This window comes from Zootoca vivipara, chromosome 13 (assembly GCF_963506605.1).
Source record: "Zootoca vivipara chromosome 13, rZooViv1.1, whole genome shotgun sequence".
NCBI classification, from domain to species: Eukaryota; Metazoa; Chordata; class Lepidosauria; order Squamata; family Lacertidae; genus Zootoca; species Zootoca vivipara.
Window position 1 is genome coordinate 53,916,104 of NC_083288.1, and position 16,974 is coordinate 53,933,077.

Here is a 16,974-nt window from a genome sequence, read left to right on the forward strand (position 1 = left end):
ATCCTTTGATCTCTATCCATTATTTTGGGTCCCAGATGGAACCTAAATCTATTCTGCTCTTGAGACATGGATCATAGTTTTGCATGAGAATATGATCCCGTGAAAAAGTTATATCAAGGGGGAAGTGAGTTTTGTAACATGTATTGTTTTACAGAACTATATAAATTTTCGTTGAACACATTTCATTGCAGTGATTTATAAGACATTTCCTCTGTGGGTTCTTTTCTCTCTCTATTTCTGTTCTTGAGACATGGATCATAGTTTTACAAGATAATAAGCTCCTGATAAAATGTTTTGAAACATGAAAAGCTCCTGCTAAAATAACACGATAAAATTTCGTTGAAACAAATCTCCTGGCAACATTTTATAAGGCACTAGCTGGCCCTGCCACGTGTTGCTGTGGCTCATCCCTGTGATTTCCCCCACCCTGTGCCGATCCATGACGTATTATGCCCCCTTCTCCCCCCACCTCCCGGCTCATCCCTGTGACTGGTCCCACTGCGTTCTGGCCTATCCCGTCCCCTCCTCCCCTCCTCCCCACAACCCCCACCCAGGCGAGTCAGTACCTCCATTCAGCCTATTCTGTAAAGGCTTCGGCCTAGTATGTAAACGGGGGCCAAGGTGCTGTTGAGAGGGAAAGTTTTATAGGTGCAGTACCAGTGTAGCCGCCGCTAGAGGGTGCTGGTTTGTAACCTGTTTCTTTTCCCAGCATGCACTTTTGACTGAGTGGTGCGTTCTGAAACAGGGTTTTTTGGGGGTTTTACCTGGCAGAGGTGTGACATCTGCCTTAGCAAACTTTCCTATATCCTTCGGACATTCGCATGTGATGTTGTGTCAAAATTTCGCCTCTATCGGTCAAGCAGTTTTGGTGGAAAGTGGAAACACACCTACATGTCCTTTTTACTTTCACACATATATAGATTTCCTCTGGGGGGGGGGGGTTTCTCTCCTCTTCTTTTTTGCCTGCCCATCCCTGGCAGCAACTCCCTTCCTTCTGCACCAGCAAAGAGGGCAAAGTCACAGGCACCTTTCCAACTCAAGGGGCAGACAGAGCTCAGTGCCCCCTCCAGAGCAGCCCCACTTTAAAGTCACAGTTTCAGAAAGCAACAAGGATGCAATATTAAGCAGCAGAAATCAGACTGGATTGTTTTGTGAGTTTTTTTGCATGGGGGAGGGGGAGGGAAAGAGAGATGGACAGCTGAGCCCGGGCAGAGTCTGGTGCTGCAGTCCATCAGAAACATGACCAGGGGGCTGGAGCCTCTCTCTGATTGGCTACCTAGCCTGAGGGGGCAGAGCCAGCCCTTTTGGAGGGAAAATGAGAGTTGATCAAGGGTCTGGAAACCCTGTGGATGTTTATCATGGAGAAGAGAAGATTGAGAAGGAGATGTGATAGCCCTCGGCCAATATCTAAAGAGCTGTGCCATGGAACCTTGGCTTTCTCCTGCTCCAGTGGAAGGACCCAAACAAATCCATTCAAGTTACAAGAAAGGAGAATCTGACTAAACATCAGGAAGAACTTTCTGACAGCAAGAACTGTTTGACTGTGGAACAAACTAGTTCAGGTGCTGGTGGACTCTTCTTGAATGGAAGGATTTTGAAGGAATTGAAGGAAGTGTGCATGCACACGAAAGGTCATACCTATGACAAACTTAGTTGGTCTCTAAGGTGCTACTGGAAGGATTTTTTTATTTTGTTTTGAAGGATTTTAAGCAAAGGTTAGATGGCCATCTGTCATGGATGCTTTTGTTGAATATCCTGCGTTGCAGGGGGTTGGAGCAGATAACTCTCACCATCCAGTCCAATGCAACAATTCAATGATTCTGGGAGACTGTGATTCTCCCTACTGTGAATTCTTTGATGGGAAGTGAGATAGGAATACTGACTAAAACTCTCTCCACATTCCAAGCATTTATATGATCTTGCCCCAGTATGAATTATTTGATGAGAAATGAGATAAGAGTCTTGACTAAAACTCCTTCCACATTCCAAGCATTTATAAGGCCTCTCCCAGGTATGAGTTATTTCATGGGAAGTGAGATTGCCACTATGAGTGAATCTCCTCCCACATTCCCTGCACTGAAATGGTTTCTCCCCCGTATGAATTATTTGATGGGAAGTGAGCTTGGCCTTTTCCTTGAAGCTCTTTCCACATTCCAAGCACTGAAAAGGTTTCTCCCCTGTATGACGTCTTTGATGAGTAGTGAGATTGGCCCGCTGACTGAAGCTCTTTCCACATTGCACACATTTGTATGGTTTCTCCCCTGTATGAATTCTCTCGTGTCGAGTGAGATGAGCCCTCCAACCGAAGCGTTTTCCACATTCCAAGCACTGGTAAGGTTTTTTCCCACTGGGATTTCTTTGATGGGAAGTTGAAGGGGAACTTTGAATGCTCTTTCCACATTCCAAATTTTTATATGGTTTCTCCCCTGTGTGAATTTCATCATGGTCTCCCTTGTTCTTCATTTCCAATTCATCACCACCTGCAGAGAAAAGAGAAATGGATTTGAGCCTCATCAAGAAATGGAGCCCCCCCCCCCAAATTATTGAACAATGCTCATTAATGCTTGTGAGAGAGGAAGAAGTGAAGGGAGATAGATCAGAGGATTTACTTTAGGGTTAATTGAATTGGTTGACTAGCATTCAAGGATATCTTTATGGGAACCTGAGATTCCAAAAGTCTAACTCTTTTCTGGAATGGATTTTGTCTGACCCAATCATGGAATCTGCTCCATCTCTAATGTCAGTCATCTCTGACAAAACGGACAGAAGCAGTGACTTCCATGGTGGGGGAGGATGGCTAGTTCTTGGCTGTTGCCGCTCTGCCAGCAGAGATTCTTATATGATTATTTATGATAGTCAGGGCAATGATGATGATGATGATGATAATAATTTATTATTTATACCCTGCCCATGTGGCTGAGTTTCCCCAGCCACTTTGGGCGGTTTCCAACAGAAGTATTAAAATACAATAATTTATTAAACATTAAAAGCTTCCCTAAACAGGGCTGCCTTCAGATATCCTCTAAAAGTCTGGTAGTTGTTTTTCTCTTTGACATCTGATGGGAGGGCGTCCCACAGGGCGGGCGCCACCACCGAGAAGGCCCTCTGCCTGGTTCCCTGTAACTTGGCTTCTCGCAGGGAGGCAACCGCCAGAAGGCCCTCAGCACTGGACCTCAGTGTCCAGGCAGAATGATGGAGGTGGAGATGCTCCTTCAGGTATACCATTATCACGCTCTCCCTTTGAAGATAGGGAGATGAATTGGGGTGAACCTCACATGCTCTGAAGGAGCCGCTTTGCATACGGAGATAAGAAGTTTGGTTTCAGGGGTTTTAATATCAATTTTTTGCTAAACGTTTTCAATTTCAGATACAATGAAATCCAAACTGAATAAAAATGAAACACAGAGGATAAATAGAAAAAGAAAGTAAATGATAATGATGAAGATGCAAAAGAAAAGGAAAATATAAAGCCCTGTGTCAAGGTTACCAAGAGAGGCCATGATCCCACAATTCTCCTATATGACTTCCGTTCTCTGGTTAGGATCCAGCAATGCCCACTGCTCACCCGTGAAACGAATAGCGATGTCTTCAGAGGACAGTGAATGCTTTAAGAAGAGAGAGAGAGAGAGAGGTCCTCCTCTTAGCTAGTATAACAATTATCTACTATGAATTGTTTTGTTGTTTCATGCATTGTCTTCCTGGGACTGTTTTGCCGCACAACTTAAGTATGGATGCTTCTATTAACATCTTGATGGAATTATTTTTCTGTGTGTTCTGCTGTGTGCATTACGAAAACTCCAAGGACACATGGGGGCACAAGGTAGGGAGGGTGGGAAAGTCCCATTCTGCAACAGATAGGGCTGGTTAGGTGAATCATGGCTACTGCCCTTTATGGTTTGTAAACTGATAAGAGGCAGTGGAAGACAGGAGTGCCTGTCGTGCTCTGGTCCATGAGGTCACAAAGAGTCGGGCACGACTAAACGACAACAACAACCAAACTGATGAGAGGCGTGTTTTAGTATTCATGATAAATAGACATAATAAAATGAAACTACAGAAGGAGAATTAAGGAGGTGGGTGTTCCTTATTCTCAGCACATAAATCTTCTTTAATAACACTGTCAGTCTTTGTTAAGGGCGGTTTTCACAGAAGCCAAGAGGAAGAGGTGAGAGATTTGTTCGCCTCCAGAGGACCCCTGGCTGCCCCACCTCTCTGCCTATTTCCCCACAAGGCTGCTTTCCCCCACCTGAGCTGGTTCCACAGTCCCTGCTTCCCCTCCGCCACAAAGAAAAGATGGAAGAAGAGGCATTGCTGGCGAACATCTTTCACCTGCAAGAGACAAAGGTAAGTGGGAAGCCAGGAGTGCAGGGGGTTGGACTGGATGGCCTTTGTAGTCTCTTCCAACTCTACCGTGTTTCTCATATTATAAGACACGTCTTATATTTATTTTTTCCTCAAAAAAACACACTATGGCTTATTTTCAAGGGATGTCTTATTTTTTTCCTCCTCCTCCTGCCGCGGCCGGCATTGCTGCTGCGCCTATCACTATGTCTTATTTTCGGGGTATGGCTTATATTCCTTGAATGCTTAAAAATCCTGCTATGGCTTATTTTATGGGGATGCCTTAAAATATGAGAAACAGGGTATGATTCTATGATGCTTCTCTCAAGAGGTGATGCACTGCCTTTCCAACTGCAGATGGACCTTTAGAGAAAGTACAGATGTCACTCAGGAATTTCCAGAGGGACAAATGTAAGGTTCTTCACTTAGGGAGGAAGAACCAGCCACAAAAATGTAACATGGAGAATGAAGGAGTATTAGTAGATCACAAGCTGAACCTGAGTCAACAGTGTGATGCAGCGGCAAAAAAGGCTAATGCGATGCTAGGCTGCATCCACATAAGTCTAGAGTCCAGATCATTGAAGTAATAACACCACTCTATTCTGCCTTGGGCAGACCCCTCCTGGAGTTATGGGCACCACAATTTTGGAAGGATGTTGGGAAGCTGGGAGGTATGCAGAGGAGGGCAACCAGGGTGATTGAGGGCCTAGAAGCCAAGCCTTATGATGAATGGTTGAGGGAGATGGGAAAAGAGGGACCTGGAGGAGGGGAATTGACTCCATGGATTCAAAGAGCTTCTGTCTAAACATCTGAGGGGAAGAGCTGTTTTACAATGCAACAAATTCCCTCAGAGGTTGGTGGACTCTCTTTCATGAAGGTTCTAAAATTGTCATAGATGCTTTAGTTGACATTTTAAGGGGCTGGACTAGATGACAGTAATGATCCCTTCCAACTCTACAATTCTAGGAAAGTCTCCTGTGCTGACTGCATTGCGCTCTAGGTGGAGCTGCCTTTGAAGATTATGAACTGAGCTCCCTCCCTTTATTGATGGCATTTCTACACGCTCCCCCCCCCTCGCTTTTTCTCTATAATGCACAACATTTTGTGAAGATTCCTGCATTGCACAGGGTTGGACTCGAGGATCCTCGTGGTTCCCTTCCTTCCAAGTCTCTGCCTCTGAGATTCCACAGCTGCAAACCTCCTGGGAGGGGAGCATGGGCGTAGTAAAGGGGGGCCGGGAGGAGCAGCTGCAGGGGAGGACCCTCTGCTTCCCCACTTTTGGGTTGGGGTTGTGGGTGAACCGCCTGTAGGGAGCCCCCCATGCACCCTCCCCTGCAGCCCTGGGACCCCCCCTTCTCCCCACTGCACCCTCTGGGGGAAGAGAGAGGAGACTCACCCAGCGGAGAAGGCGACATCAAGGCAGCTCTTGCAAAGGCGACAAGAGCCCCCTCTTCCGGAGAGGGTGGGGCTTTGCCTCCGGAGGACCCTCCCGTCTGCCATTTTATTTCCGGTCCTCTCTAGGAATCCAGCTCCGCTCCTCTTAACTCTTGGCCTGCCGAGCGCACCCTGCCCTCCCTCTCCCACAACACGAGCTCAGCAGGAGGCGCGTGCCTTGCGCACCCCCAGACAATGAGTGGTGCGTTCTGGAACAGGGTTTTTTTGGGGGGGGGGTTACCTGGCAGAGGTGTGACATCTTTCCTATATCCTTTGGACATTCGCATGTAATGTTGTGTCAAAATTTCGCCTCATATATATATATATATATATATATATATATATATATATATATATATATATATATATATATATATATATATAATCAAAGAGGGCAAAGTCACAGGCACCTTTCCAGCTCCAGGGGCAGACAGAGCTCCGTGCCCCCTCCAGAGCAGCCCCACTTTAAAGTCACAGTTTCAGAAAGCAACAAGGATGCAATATTAAGCCGCAGAAATCAGAATGGATTGTTTTGTGAGGGTTTCTTTTGCATGTGTGGGGGTGGGGAGGGGAGAGAGAGAGATGGACAGCTGAGGCCGGGCAGAGTCTGGTGCTGCAGTCCCTCAGAAACACGACCAGGGGGCTGGGCCCCCTCTCTGATTGGCTACCTAGCCCGATGGGGCGGAGCCAGCCCTTTTGGAGGGAAAATGCGAGGAGCCCTTTCTGAGGGAGTTTTGAGGCCGCAGAACCCTTGCACCCTTCCAGCCAACAAGTGGAGAACTGACGGCTCAGGATGTGTCAGAGCCCAGGCACTGCCCCAGCCAAGAAGGGGAACTGGGAACTCAGCCACTTCTGGCGCCCGAATTGAGGCACGAGCCCAAACTTTGGGCTAGAGGGCGGCATTTCGGGGTGCCGGATTCTGCAAGTGACTAGGAGGTCATGTTTTCTGCTATCTCTGCACTGTAAATAATATGCACAATAAAACCTCTTCTGTCTCTATTATAGAAAGTAGGGTGAAATACCAATGGTATTACAGGGGAAGGCTGAGAGGCCATACGTGGGAACCATTTCTTCCAAACTTTTAGATTAGATAATAAAAAGGGGTTTTCTATCTCAGTAAAAAAAAAAATCATTAAGTTGCCAAAATGGGACCCCTCTTATCGAATTCTGTTCATTAGGGTTTTCCATATTTAGCCAAACTTTTTTGTTGAGATCCTTGAATTACCAGGAAAATGCTATGTAGATTGGCTGCTGCATAGTACCCCATGGTATTAGGAACTGCTGTGCCACCTCCTTTGGCAGGTTGATATAACACTTTATATGGTAACTGTGGCCTTTTATTCTGGTGTATAAATTTTAAAGTGTTTCAAAGCACAAAAATACAAAATAAAAACATGAATCAAAACTAAAGAATAACCCCCTTCCCACAAACACATTTGAAAGGACATAGATGGTTTAATTAAACAAAGCCCTGTTTATTCAAACCCCCTTTCTGACTCTCAATCAGTCAACACTCACAGCAGTAGCCCAAACTTACCCTTTCTCCCTCTCTAGCTAACAGTACCTAAATGCACCCGTGGTTTTTTTTTTCCTTAAAAAATGTTTAGGGGTGCTCTCATTTTGACTCAAGAAAATCACCATTTTAGAGTTCAAATCAGGAAAAATAAATACAGTCAATGGACAAAAGTACAAGGATTCACAAAATGTTTAGGGGCATGCGTACCCCCAGAAAAAAGCACTGAGATGCACTATTATATTAGTGTTTTGATACATGTGTATACAACTTTAAAAACAAGGACCAGGACACTGCGCCTAAATGTGAAGGAGAAGCGCACAAATGCACAATTTCTGACAGTCTCGTGGCAGAACTAGTGTGGTATAGTGGTTAAGAATGCCAGAATATAACTTGGCAGACCTGGGTTCAAATTCCTACTCGGCCATGATGCTCACTAGGTGTCCTTGGGAGCCAGGCACTGCTTCACATCCTGACCAACCTCACAGGGTAATTGTCAGGATTAAAAGAGGAGGAGATTCCATTCTTACAAATAGGTTAAGATCTGGTGGAATACAATAACAACTTTGTACAGTAAAATAGAAATAGAAATAAAGGATTAAAAGAGAATGGGGAGAACCATGTAGCAGCACCTTGGAGGAAAAGGTGGTATTTGAATGCAATAAATGAATTTCAGTAGGGACAAATATCAGGTTCTGCATATAGGCAGGAATAATCAGCAACACGTATATGGAAAAATGATCAAGGCCTCTTAGTAGACCACAAGCTTGTAGTGAGTCAACAGTGGGATGCAGCAGCGAAATGCATCAACATAGAATCATAGAATCATACAGTTGGAAGGAACCCCAAGGGTCCTCCAGTCCAACCCCTGCAATGCAAGGATGTTATCTTGCACACATTTTGTCTCCACAATGGCTTTGATGCCTCTGGCGCCAAACCTTTTCAGCCAGAGTTCTAGATCTGCTTCATCCCTGACAAGCTGGAACGGGTGCAGAGGAGGGAGACCAAGGTGATCAAGGCTTGGGAAACGAAGACTTTGGAGAAAGAGTTGAGGGAGCTGGGATGTTTATTATGGAGAAAGGGAGATGGAGAAGGAGATCTGAAAGACATCTTCCAATATCTAAAGGGCTGTGCCATGGAAGATTAAGCAAACTTGCTTTTTCCTGTTCCGGTGGAAGGCCACACCAGTGCATTCAAGATACAAGTAATGGGAATCTGATGAAACATCAGGAAGAACTTTCTGACAGCAAGAACTGTTTGACCGTGGAACATATTAGTTCAGGTGGTGGTGGACTCTTCTTTAATTGAAGGATTTTAAGCAAAGGTTGGAAGGCCATCTGTCATGAATGGTTTTGTTGAATATCCTGCATTGCAGGGGGTTGGAAAAGATGACTCTCACCATCCAGTCCAATGCAACAATTCAATGATTCAACGGCAATCTGATTCTCTCTGCTGTGAGTTCTTTGATGGGAAGTGAGAAAGGACTCCTGACTAAAACTCTCTCCACATTCCAAGCATTTATATGGTCTCTCCATTGTATGAATTATTTGATGGGAAATGAGATGGGAGTCCTGACTAAAACTCCTTCCACATTCCAAGCATTTATATGGGCTCTCCCAGGTATGAGTTCTTTGATGGGAAGTGAGACCTGCCTTCTGTGTGAATCTCTTTCCACATTCCAAGCACTGAAATGGTCTCTCCCCTCTATGAATAATCTGATGGGAAGTGAGCTTAGTGCTCTCATTGAAGCTCTTTCCACATTCTGAGCACTGATAAGGTTTTTTATGAATTCTTTGATGGGCAGCAAGGGTGGCCCTCTGATTGAAACTCTTTCCACATTCCAAGCACTGAAAGGGTTTTTCCCCTGTATGAATTCTTTGATGGACCGTGAGTAGGTCACTCCGACTGAAAGTCTTTCCACATTCCAAACACCGATAAGGTTTTTCCCCTGTATGAATTCTTTGATGTGAAATGAAGCTGCACCTGTGACTGAAGCACTTTTGACATTCCTCGCACTGATATGGTTTCTCCCCTGTATGAATTCTTTCATGGATAATCAGATGACCCCTCCGACTGAAGCTCTTTCCACATTCCAAGCACTGATAGGGTTTCTTCCCAATGGGATTTCTTTGATGGGAAGTTGAATGGGAACTTTGACTGAAGCTCTTTCCACAATCCAAGTATGGAAAAGGTTTCTCCCCTGTATGAATTCTTCGATGGAAAATGAAGCTGGACCTGTGACTGAAGCTCTTTCCACATTCCAGGCATTGAAAAGGTTTCTCCCGTGTATGAATTCGTTGATGGGAAATGAGCTGGAACCTTTGACTGAAGCTCTTTCCACATTCCAAGCACCGATAAGGCTTCTCCCCTGTATGAAGTCTTTGATGGGTAGTGAGGCTGGACCTGTGACTGAAGCACTTTTGACATTCCTCACACTGATATGGTTTCTCCCCAGTATGAATTCTTTCATGAATAATGAGATGACCCCTCCGACAGAAGCTCTTTCCACATTCCAAGCACTGATAAGGTTTCTTCCCAATGGGTTTTTTTCGAGGGGAGGTTGAATGGGAGCTTAGATTGAAGCTCTTTCCACATTCCAAATATTTACTTGGTTTCCCCTCTGTGTGAATTTCATCATGGTCTCCCTTGTTCTTCATTTCCAATTCATCACCACCTGCAGAGAAAAAGAAATGGATTAGAGCCTCAGCAAGAAATGGAGCCCCCAATTATTGAACAATGCTCATTAATGCTTGTTAGAGAGGAAGAACTGAAGGGAGTAAGATGTGAGGTCTTGCTTTAGGGTCACTGCCTTTGTTGACTGGCATTCAGAGACATCTCTATGGGAACCTGAGATCCCAAAAGCCTGACTCTTTTCTGGGATGGATTTTGGGATGGATTTTGTTTGGCCCTATCATGGAATACGTTCCATCTCTAATATCAGTTGTCTTTGACAGAAGCAGTGACTCCAGGGTGGGGGAGGCTGGCTAGTTCTGGGCTGTTGACACCCTGCCAGCAGAGATTATGTGATGATTTATGACAGCCAGGGCAAAAATACCATTATCATGCTCTCCCTTTGAAGATTGGGAGATGAATTGGGATGAACCTCACATGCTCTGAAGGGGCTGCTTTTCACACTGAGATAAGAAGTTTCTTTTCAGGGGTTTTCAACATTAAATACAGTGAAAGCCAAACTAAATAAAAATAAAACAGAATAAATGGAAAAAGAAATAAAAGAATAATAATAGAATCATAGAGTTGGAAGAGACCACAAGGCCCATCCAGTCCAACCCCCTGCCAAGCAGGAAACACCATCAAAGCATTATTGACATATGCCTGTCAAGCCTCTGCTTAAAGACCTCCAAAGAAGGAGACTCCACCACACTCCTTGGCAGCAAATAATGTCGAAGAGCTCTTACTGTCAGGAAGTTCTTCCTAATGTTTAGGTGGAATCTTCTTTCTTGTAGTTTGAATCCATTGCTCCGTGTCCGCTTCTCTGGAGAAGCAGAAAACAACCTTTCTCCCTCCTCTATATGACATCTATATATATAAAAATGTAAAAATCTTGAAATTGTCGGCCACTATGTTCTCTGTAACCGCTTGACCGATCGTCCTGAAATTTTGACACAACGATCCAGGCCACTCCCCGGGGGTTGCTGGGGACAAGAAAACCTCAAATCACACACCTGGGCAGGTGTAGACCTGCTTTCCCACCAAGTCAAACAGCGCCCTCAAGTGGAATTCCTCCCACAGTACACCCCCTCCCTTCCTGTGAAATCTAAGCCACACCCACAAACCAAATGACATCATCAACCAAGCAACTGAAACCACGAAGGCGGCCATTATCAGACCACTAGGCCTTTGTTTTATGTAGGCCCCTGCTGCCAGACCCCACTAGGCCCGGGGTGGGTGTAGATAACGCACGGCAACACACTTGGGGGCACGGCAAGGGGTTTTTACTTTACAATTTAGCACCACTACCCCCCCAAAAAAAACCACAAGACAAAAATAAATACAATCCTTCAAAACGTCATGAGATACGCCGGTCATGGAGGGGGGGGGGAACAAACTGAATAGATCATGGATCGGGACACGTGGGGGCAGTCACAGGGATTAGCCACAACAATGCACCACACCCACAAACCCCGCCTCCGCCACGAGATCCTGTAAAGCAGGAGGCCATGCAACCACGAAAACAGCCATTCCACCCCAAGCCCAAAGCCTCTCCCGGCGGCTGCATTAATAAACGCCTGGCAGCATTAGACAGTCGTCCATCATTTCTCATAACACGCACTTGGGGGCACAGCGAGGGGTTTTCACTTTATAATTTAGTGGGCGTTGTGTCACATGCGAGGCTCCGGCGGCCATTTTAAGTAAGGGCAGTTGTGCCCGCTTCTCCAAAAATAAGACACTGTCTTATATTTATTTTCCCTTAAAAAACCCCACATTGGCTTATTTTCAGGGGATGTCTTATTTATTACGCGTCCAGCCTTGCCTCTTCCTTGGGGCCCTCCAGAACTGCACCTATCACTATGTCTTATTTTCGGGGTATGGCTTATATTGTGCAAATGCTTAGAAATCCTGCTATGGCTTATTTTATAGGTATGTCTTATTTTAGGAGAAACAACTGATTGTAAGCCTCTGTGTCTTTTTTTTTAAAAACAACAACAACACAACCATGCACTTTCTCTCCCCAGTTTAAGTCCTAATATATTTGCAGTGGCCACCCCCCAACCCATTTACAATCCCCTACCTTCCCCTTGCCACTTCCTGGTTTTTTTATGGAACTGAACAACTCGGGTACTTCAGAACGCGCCTTCTGTTGCCAGGCCCTTACAGGGCCAGACAGAGACCCGGCCCAGGTAGATAAGATAATGTGTCCCTTTTTTTAACCCTTTTGTTACTTTTTTCATTTTACTGATTGTGAATATGCTGACCGAGGCCCCCTTTGGATTCGGAGGCCCGCACCAAGTGGCCCATATGACCCCCCTCCTTCTGTCTGGGCCTGTCTGTTGCTATGGGGCTATGGGGCTTCACTATTTGACCCCCCCCCCCGGGTTGGGATTCTTTAAGTAGTTATCTGGGTCCCAGGGTGCATCATCACCCCCATCCTTAATCTAAATATATAGAAATGTTCACGATGCATGTGCAGGGGCCAATGCACAGGGGGGAGGGGACAACAGAGGGCTCAGACAAAAGTCAATACTGGGAAATGGAACCCAGAAACTGACATTTCCTTCTCCAAGGGTGGGGTCCAATGTAGGAAGATACCGGGGGTAGGGGCCAACACTCCCCAGGGACAACAGAGGGCTCAGACAGAAGTGCATGCTGGGAAATAAAACCTAGAACGTAACAGTTCCTTCTCCAAGGGTGGGGGCCAAGGTATGGAGATACATGGGGGAGGGGCCAACACTCTCCAGGGACAACAGAGGAAAGGGTATCCTACTGAAACACAGGGATGAGCCGGGGTAGAGGGAGGAGGGGCAGGATACGTCATGGATCGGGACAGGGTGGGTGGGGGATCACAGGAAAGAACCACAGCAACGCGTGGCCGGGTCAGCTAGTCCTTTGATATATTTGAACATGGCTATCATAACACCCCTTAACCTTCTCTTCTCCTGGCTAAACATACCCAGCTCCCTAAGCCATCCCTATAAGGCATCGTTTTGGTTGCCCTCTTCTGCACACGTTCCAGCTTGTCAGTATCCTTCTTGAACCTTGGTGCCCAGAACTGGACACAGTACTCCAGGTCAGGTCTGACCAGAGCAGAATACAGTGGTACTATTGCTTCCCTTGATCTAGATGCTATACTCCTATTGATGCAGCCTTGGGCAGCATGAGCAGGAACATAAGAGCTGCAGTTAAGCAGCAAAAAAACTGGATCTGAACAAGGAATATGCAGAGGTACAAGTTGGAAGACGACAATGAACTCTGAAAAACAGAACTTATTAAAATTCAAGCAAATGTTTAAAGGGAAGATGGAGTAATAACCACACCTGCTGTCACTGAATTTATATACAGGGTGAGTCTTATTAAGGTTCACTTTTTTTTGTTATGCAGGGATGTAAAGGAGCAGCTGATGTATAATGATTTTGGTTAATACTAGAGGATGTTATCGAAAGATTAACTGAGAACAATAAACAGCAATAGAGGTTCATCTTGGACATATCTTATGCATGGAATGAAAAGCCGGTTTTGGAAAATTATATGAAACTGAATTAATTGGTTTGCAAATGATTTGCAACAATTTGGAAGAACAAGAAAAAAGTGGAAATGGAAGGACTTTTCTTCCTAAATCAAGGTGGGACATCATGGCCAACAGGAGATGGGATTGGGTATAAATTAATGAACATATAATAAATAAAGAATTATTGATTATTATCCAGATAAGAAACAATTGTTATACTGGACTGGAGGAAGAATTTTCTTGATAGCGAGTGTGTAAGAGAGAGGGCTGGCAGAGAGCAGCCCACTCTGCTTACTTCTACCAGCTGGGAGAGCGGCAGCAAGAGCAGCAAGGCAGGGAGGAGGTTTCAGGGCTCTAGCAGAATACTGGAGCCTCAGCTGCAGTTGGGAAGCAGAGAAGAAGGGGTGGAGCCAGCTGCATCAAAGGGTGGATGGGAGGGGGAAGAATCAATGGCAGCTGAGGAGAAAGGTTGGACACTACGGGGACCCGTAGTACCAGGAGGGGCATTTTGGGGACCAGTCTTAAAGACTGAGGCAGAGCCCGCCAGACGCCATTGCGGGCTTCTCATCCATGCAGAGAAGACATGATGTGAGACATCTCACCACTGTATATAGCATGCACAATAAAACTCTGAAAATCCAGAGGATGTGTGGAGTGCTTACTTGGGAGTAGCCAACACCCATCTGTGACAGAGTGATAATAACAACTGGAGTTTTTGCGTGGAAAGCAAAATGAACGAACTTGAGGTGTCTGGGATTGATGATTGAGAAAACACCGCCTAGCAGATTGAGGAACAGCTGGGCATTGTCTTGCTATGCAGTTGGATATTATCCTGGAGTGAATGCTTTGAATACTTTGAACAATCTGAATATACATAATGGACAGAGGGACAATGGGAAGCATACCTGCCAAGTCTCCCGCTGAAAAATGCAGGATCCGCAGCGGCGCGGCACCGGAAGTTGCATAGAAGCAACTTCTGGGGCCGCTATTCCCATGTGTGGGCACCGGAAATCGGGCAGAGCGGCACTGGAAGTCGCTTCTACGCATGCCCGGCGGCCATCATTTAAAAAGGACTGGGCAGTTCAGAGCAGCCTGATCCTTGTTTAGAAAGGCATAAGAGGTAGAAGAACATTCACAGGCAAAACAGACAATAGCCTCCATTCAAGGTAAATTGTGTGGGTGCGAGAATCCTAGATGCTGTAGGCAGAGATGTCAAAATCCATCAAAATCTGGGAGGTTCGTCACATATATATATATGTACGGAATTTCAAAACATATTGATCCAACGGGGAGCCTTACCAAGAGAGGCCATGATCCCACAATTATCACCTATTATTCTCCTCTATGACTTCTGTATGCAGAGCTTTCTAGTCAGGATCCAGCAACACCCACTCCTCATCCCGGAAACAAACAGCTGTGTCTTCAAAGCACAGTGAACTCTAAGAAGAAAAAGAGAAAGGTCCCCCTCTTAGCCAGTATAAAGATTGTCTATTATGAACTGATTTGTTGTTTCCCGCCTGTGCTGTTTTAATGGGATTGTCTTGCTGCACATTGTAAGTATGGATGCTTCTTTTAACATCTTATTGGAATTATTTTATTTTGTATTTTGTTGTGTGCATTAGGCCAGCTTCAAGCGGCATATGGGGGCACAAGGTAGAGAGGGTGGGGAAAGCCCACTTTTGCAACAAATGGAGCTGGTTAGGCAGGGGTCAGCAAGCCTTTTCAGCAGGGGCCTGGTCCACTGTGCCTCAGAACTTGTGGGGGGCTGGACTAGATTTTGGGGAAAAAATATGAATGAATTCCTATGCCCCCCAAATAACCCAAAGATGCATTTTAAATAAAAGGACACATTCTATTCATGTAAAAAACATGCTGATTCCCGGACCGTCCGTGGGCCGGATTTAGAAGGTGATTGTGCCGGATCCGGACCCCGGGACTTACTTTGCCTACCCATGTGGTTAGGTGTATCCTGGCCATGGTTTTTTATGGTCTGGAAAGTGGTGGGAAGCATATTTTAGTATTTCTACTATTTAGAAAAATAAAACAGGATAAAGAATGCTAATGACATTCAGAAGGAAAAATAAGGGGGCTGTTTAGCAATGGAACACCCTCCCTCGGAAGGTGGTGGACTCTCCTACCATGGAGGTTTTTAAAGCAGCATGGATGCTATAATTGAAATGGCTATACTACTGTGGTTTTGACTAGATGACGTTCAGGCTCCCAACACAATTCATTAAAATCTCCTTTGCTGAATGCGTTGCAATCTTTGAAAAGGACTCGGAGACTGGTCCAAAATGCAGCAGCCAGGTTGTGGGCTGAGCTCCTGCTCTTTATTTATGCCATCTGTATCCCCCCCCCCTCTTTTTGTCCAAGGACATCCTGGTGGCATCCATGGGTCTACCCCCTACCCATTTTGCCCAGCATTTTAGTGGAGATTCCTGTACTGCACAGGGTTGGACTAGAGGACCGTCCTGTGGTCTCTTGAGCTTGTTGATCAGGAGGTTGGCAGCTCAAATTTGCAAGCCGGGGAGAGCTCCCGTTGCTCTGTCCCAGCTCCTCCTGCGAACCTAGCAGGGTTGAAAGCGAGTAGAAAGCTGTGACACATCACGGTGTCCCATTGCACCAGAAGCAGTTGAGTCCTGCTGGCCACCTGACCCGGAAAGCTGTCTGTGGACAAACGCGGCTCCCTCCAAGCAGCGAGGAGAGCCGCACCCCATCAGCCCCTTTGACTGGACTCAGCTGTCCAGGGGTCCTTTACCTTTTAGCGTGGATGGGGGACTGGGGGTCTCATGCTGCATGGCTTTGGAAGACCCCCTATGCACCCTCCCCTGCAGGCAGCCCTGGGACGGACCCCCTTCTCCCCAATGCACCCTCTGGGGAAGCGAGAGGAGGCTCACCAGATCCCCGAAGAGGCGGAGCAGAGAGCGGCCAGATCCCTTCGTCTCTCTCTCGAGGAAGGAAGGCAGGCGCTGCGGAGGGAGGGGCTTTGGCGCTGGAGGACCTGCCCGCTTCGCCTTCCTTTCCTGTCCTCTCTAGGAATGCGGCTCCGCTCCTCTTAACCCTTCTCTCCCTTTCCAAAGCAGGAGCGTCGCGCATCCCCGCCGGGGAATATATTTTTTTGGGGGGGGGCCTTCTTGGCTGGGGAGCTGAGCTGCTCCCTCCCATGGAAACAGCAGCAGGAGGGGCAGCTGGCAGGGAGGGGGAAAGGCTCTGCCAGAAGGAGGAAACCCCAACGGAGAACAGGAGGGGTGGGGGGACCCCCCTTCCTCCATGGGTTGTTTTCTTTTTTCTCTCCTCCGCCCATTCTTCATAGCAATTCCTTTCCTTCTGCCCCAGTAATAAGGGCAGAGTCACAGGCGCCTTTCCAGTTCAAGGCGGCAGAAATAGTTCAATGCCCCTCCAAGACCCCACATGTGAAACCGCAATTTTAAAAAGACACAACTATACAATACTAGAAAATCAGCACCTAGGCAGGTTCAGCAGATGCCTGAGGGCCCAAATA

At 46.3% G+C, this 16,974-nt stretch overlaps 2 protein-coding genes across 5 annotated transcripts; both read right to left on the reverse strand.

Annotated features, from left to right (window-relative positions):
• Positions 1–550: 550 nt before the first annotated feature.
• Positions 551–5,817, reverse strand: LOC118095779 (gastrula zinc finger protein XlCGF49.1-like). 3 transcript variants are annotated; one of them, XM_035137014.2, is made up of 4 exons: positions 5,738–5,817; positions 4,247–4,329; positions 3,488–3,605; positions 551–2,480 (listed from the first exon to the last, which is right to left on the reverse strand). In XM_035137014.2, the coding sequence occupies exons 3-4, from the start codon at positions 3,498–3,500 to the stop codon at positions 1,732–1,734; spliced, it is 762 nt and encodes a 253-aa protein (XP_034992905.2). In that variant the 5' UTR covers positions 3,501–3,605; positions 4,247–4,329; positions 5,738–5,817; the 3' UTR covers positions 551–1,731. The 3 variants fall into 3 exon arrangements, with proteins under 3 accessions (XP_034992905.2, XP_060137979.1, XP_060137978.1); XM_060281996.1 differs by lacking the exons at positions 4,247–4,329; positions 5,738–5,817 and adding an exon at positions 4,330–4,354; XM_060281995.1 differs by lacking the exons at positions 3,488–3,605; positions 4,247–4,329 and having other exon boundaries at positions 5,738–5,784.
• Positions 5,818–6,176: 359 nt separating this feature from the next.
• On the reverse strand, positions 6,177–16,448 carry LOC118094893 (zinc finger protein 883-like). 2 transcript variants are annotated; one of them, XM_035135638.2, is made up of 3 exons: positions 16,370–16,448; positions 14,772–14,911; positions 6,177–9,962 (listed from the first exon to the last, which is right to left on the reverse strand). In XM_035135638.2, exons 2-3 carry the CDS (start codon positions 14,782–14,784, stop codon positions 8,629–8,631), a joined length of 1,347 nt encoding a protein of 448 aa, XP_034991529.1. In that variant the 5' UTR covers positions 14,785–14,911; positions 16,370–16,448; the 3' UTR covers positions 6,177–8,628. The 2 variants fall into 2 exon arrangements, with proteins under 2 accessions (XP_034991529.1, XP_060137986.1); XM_060282003.1 differs by lacking the exon at positions 16,370–16,448 and adding an exon at positions 16,231–16,360.
• Between the last annotated feature and the right edge of the window lie 526 nt (positions 16,449–16,974).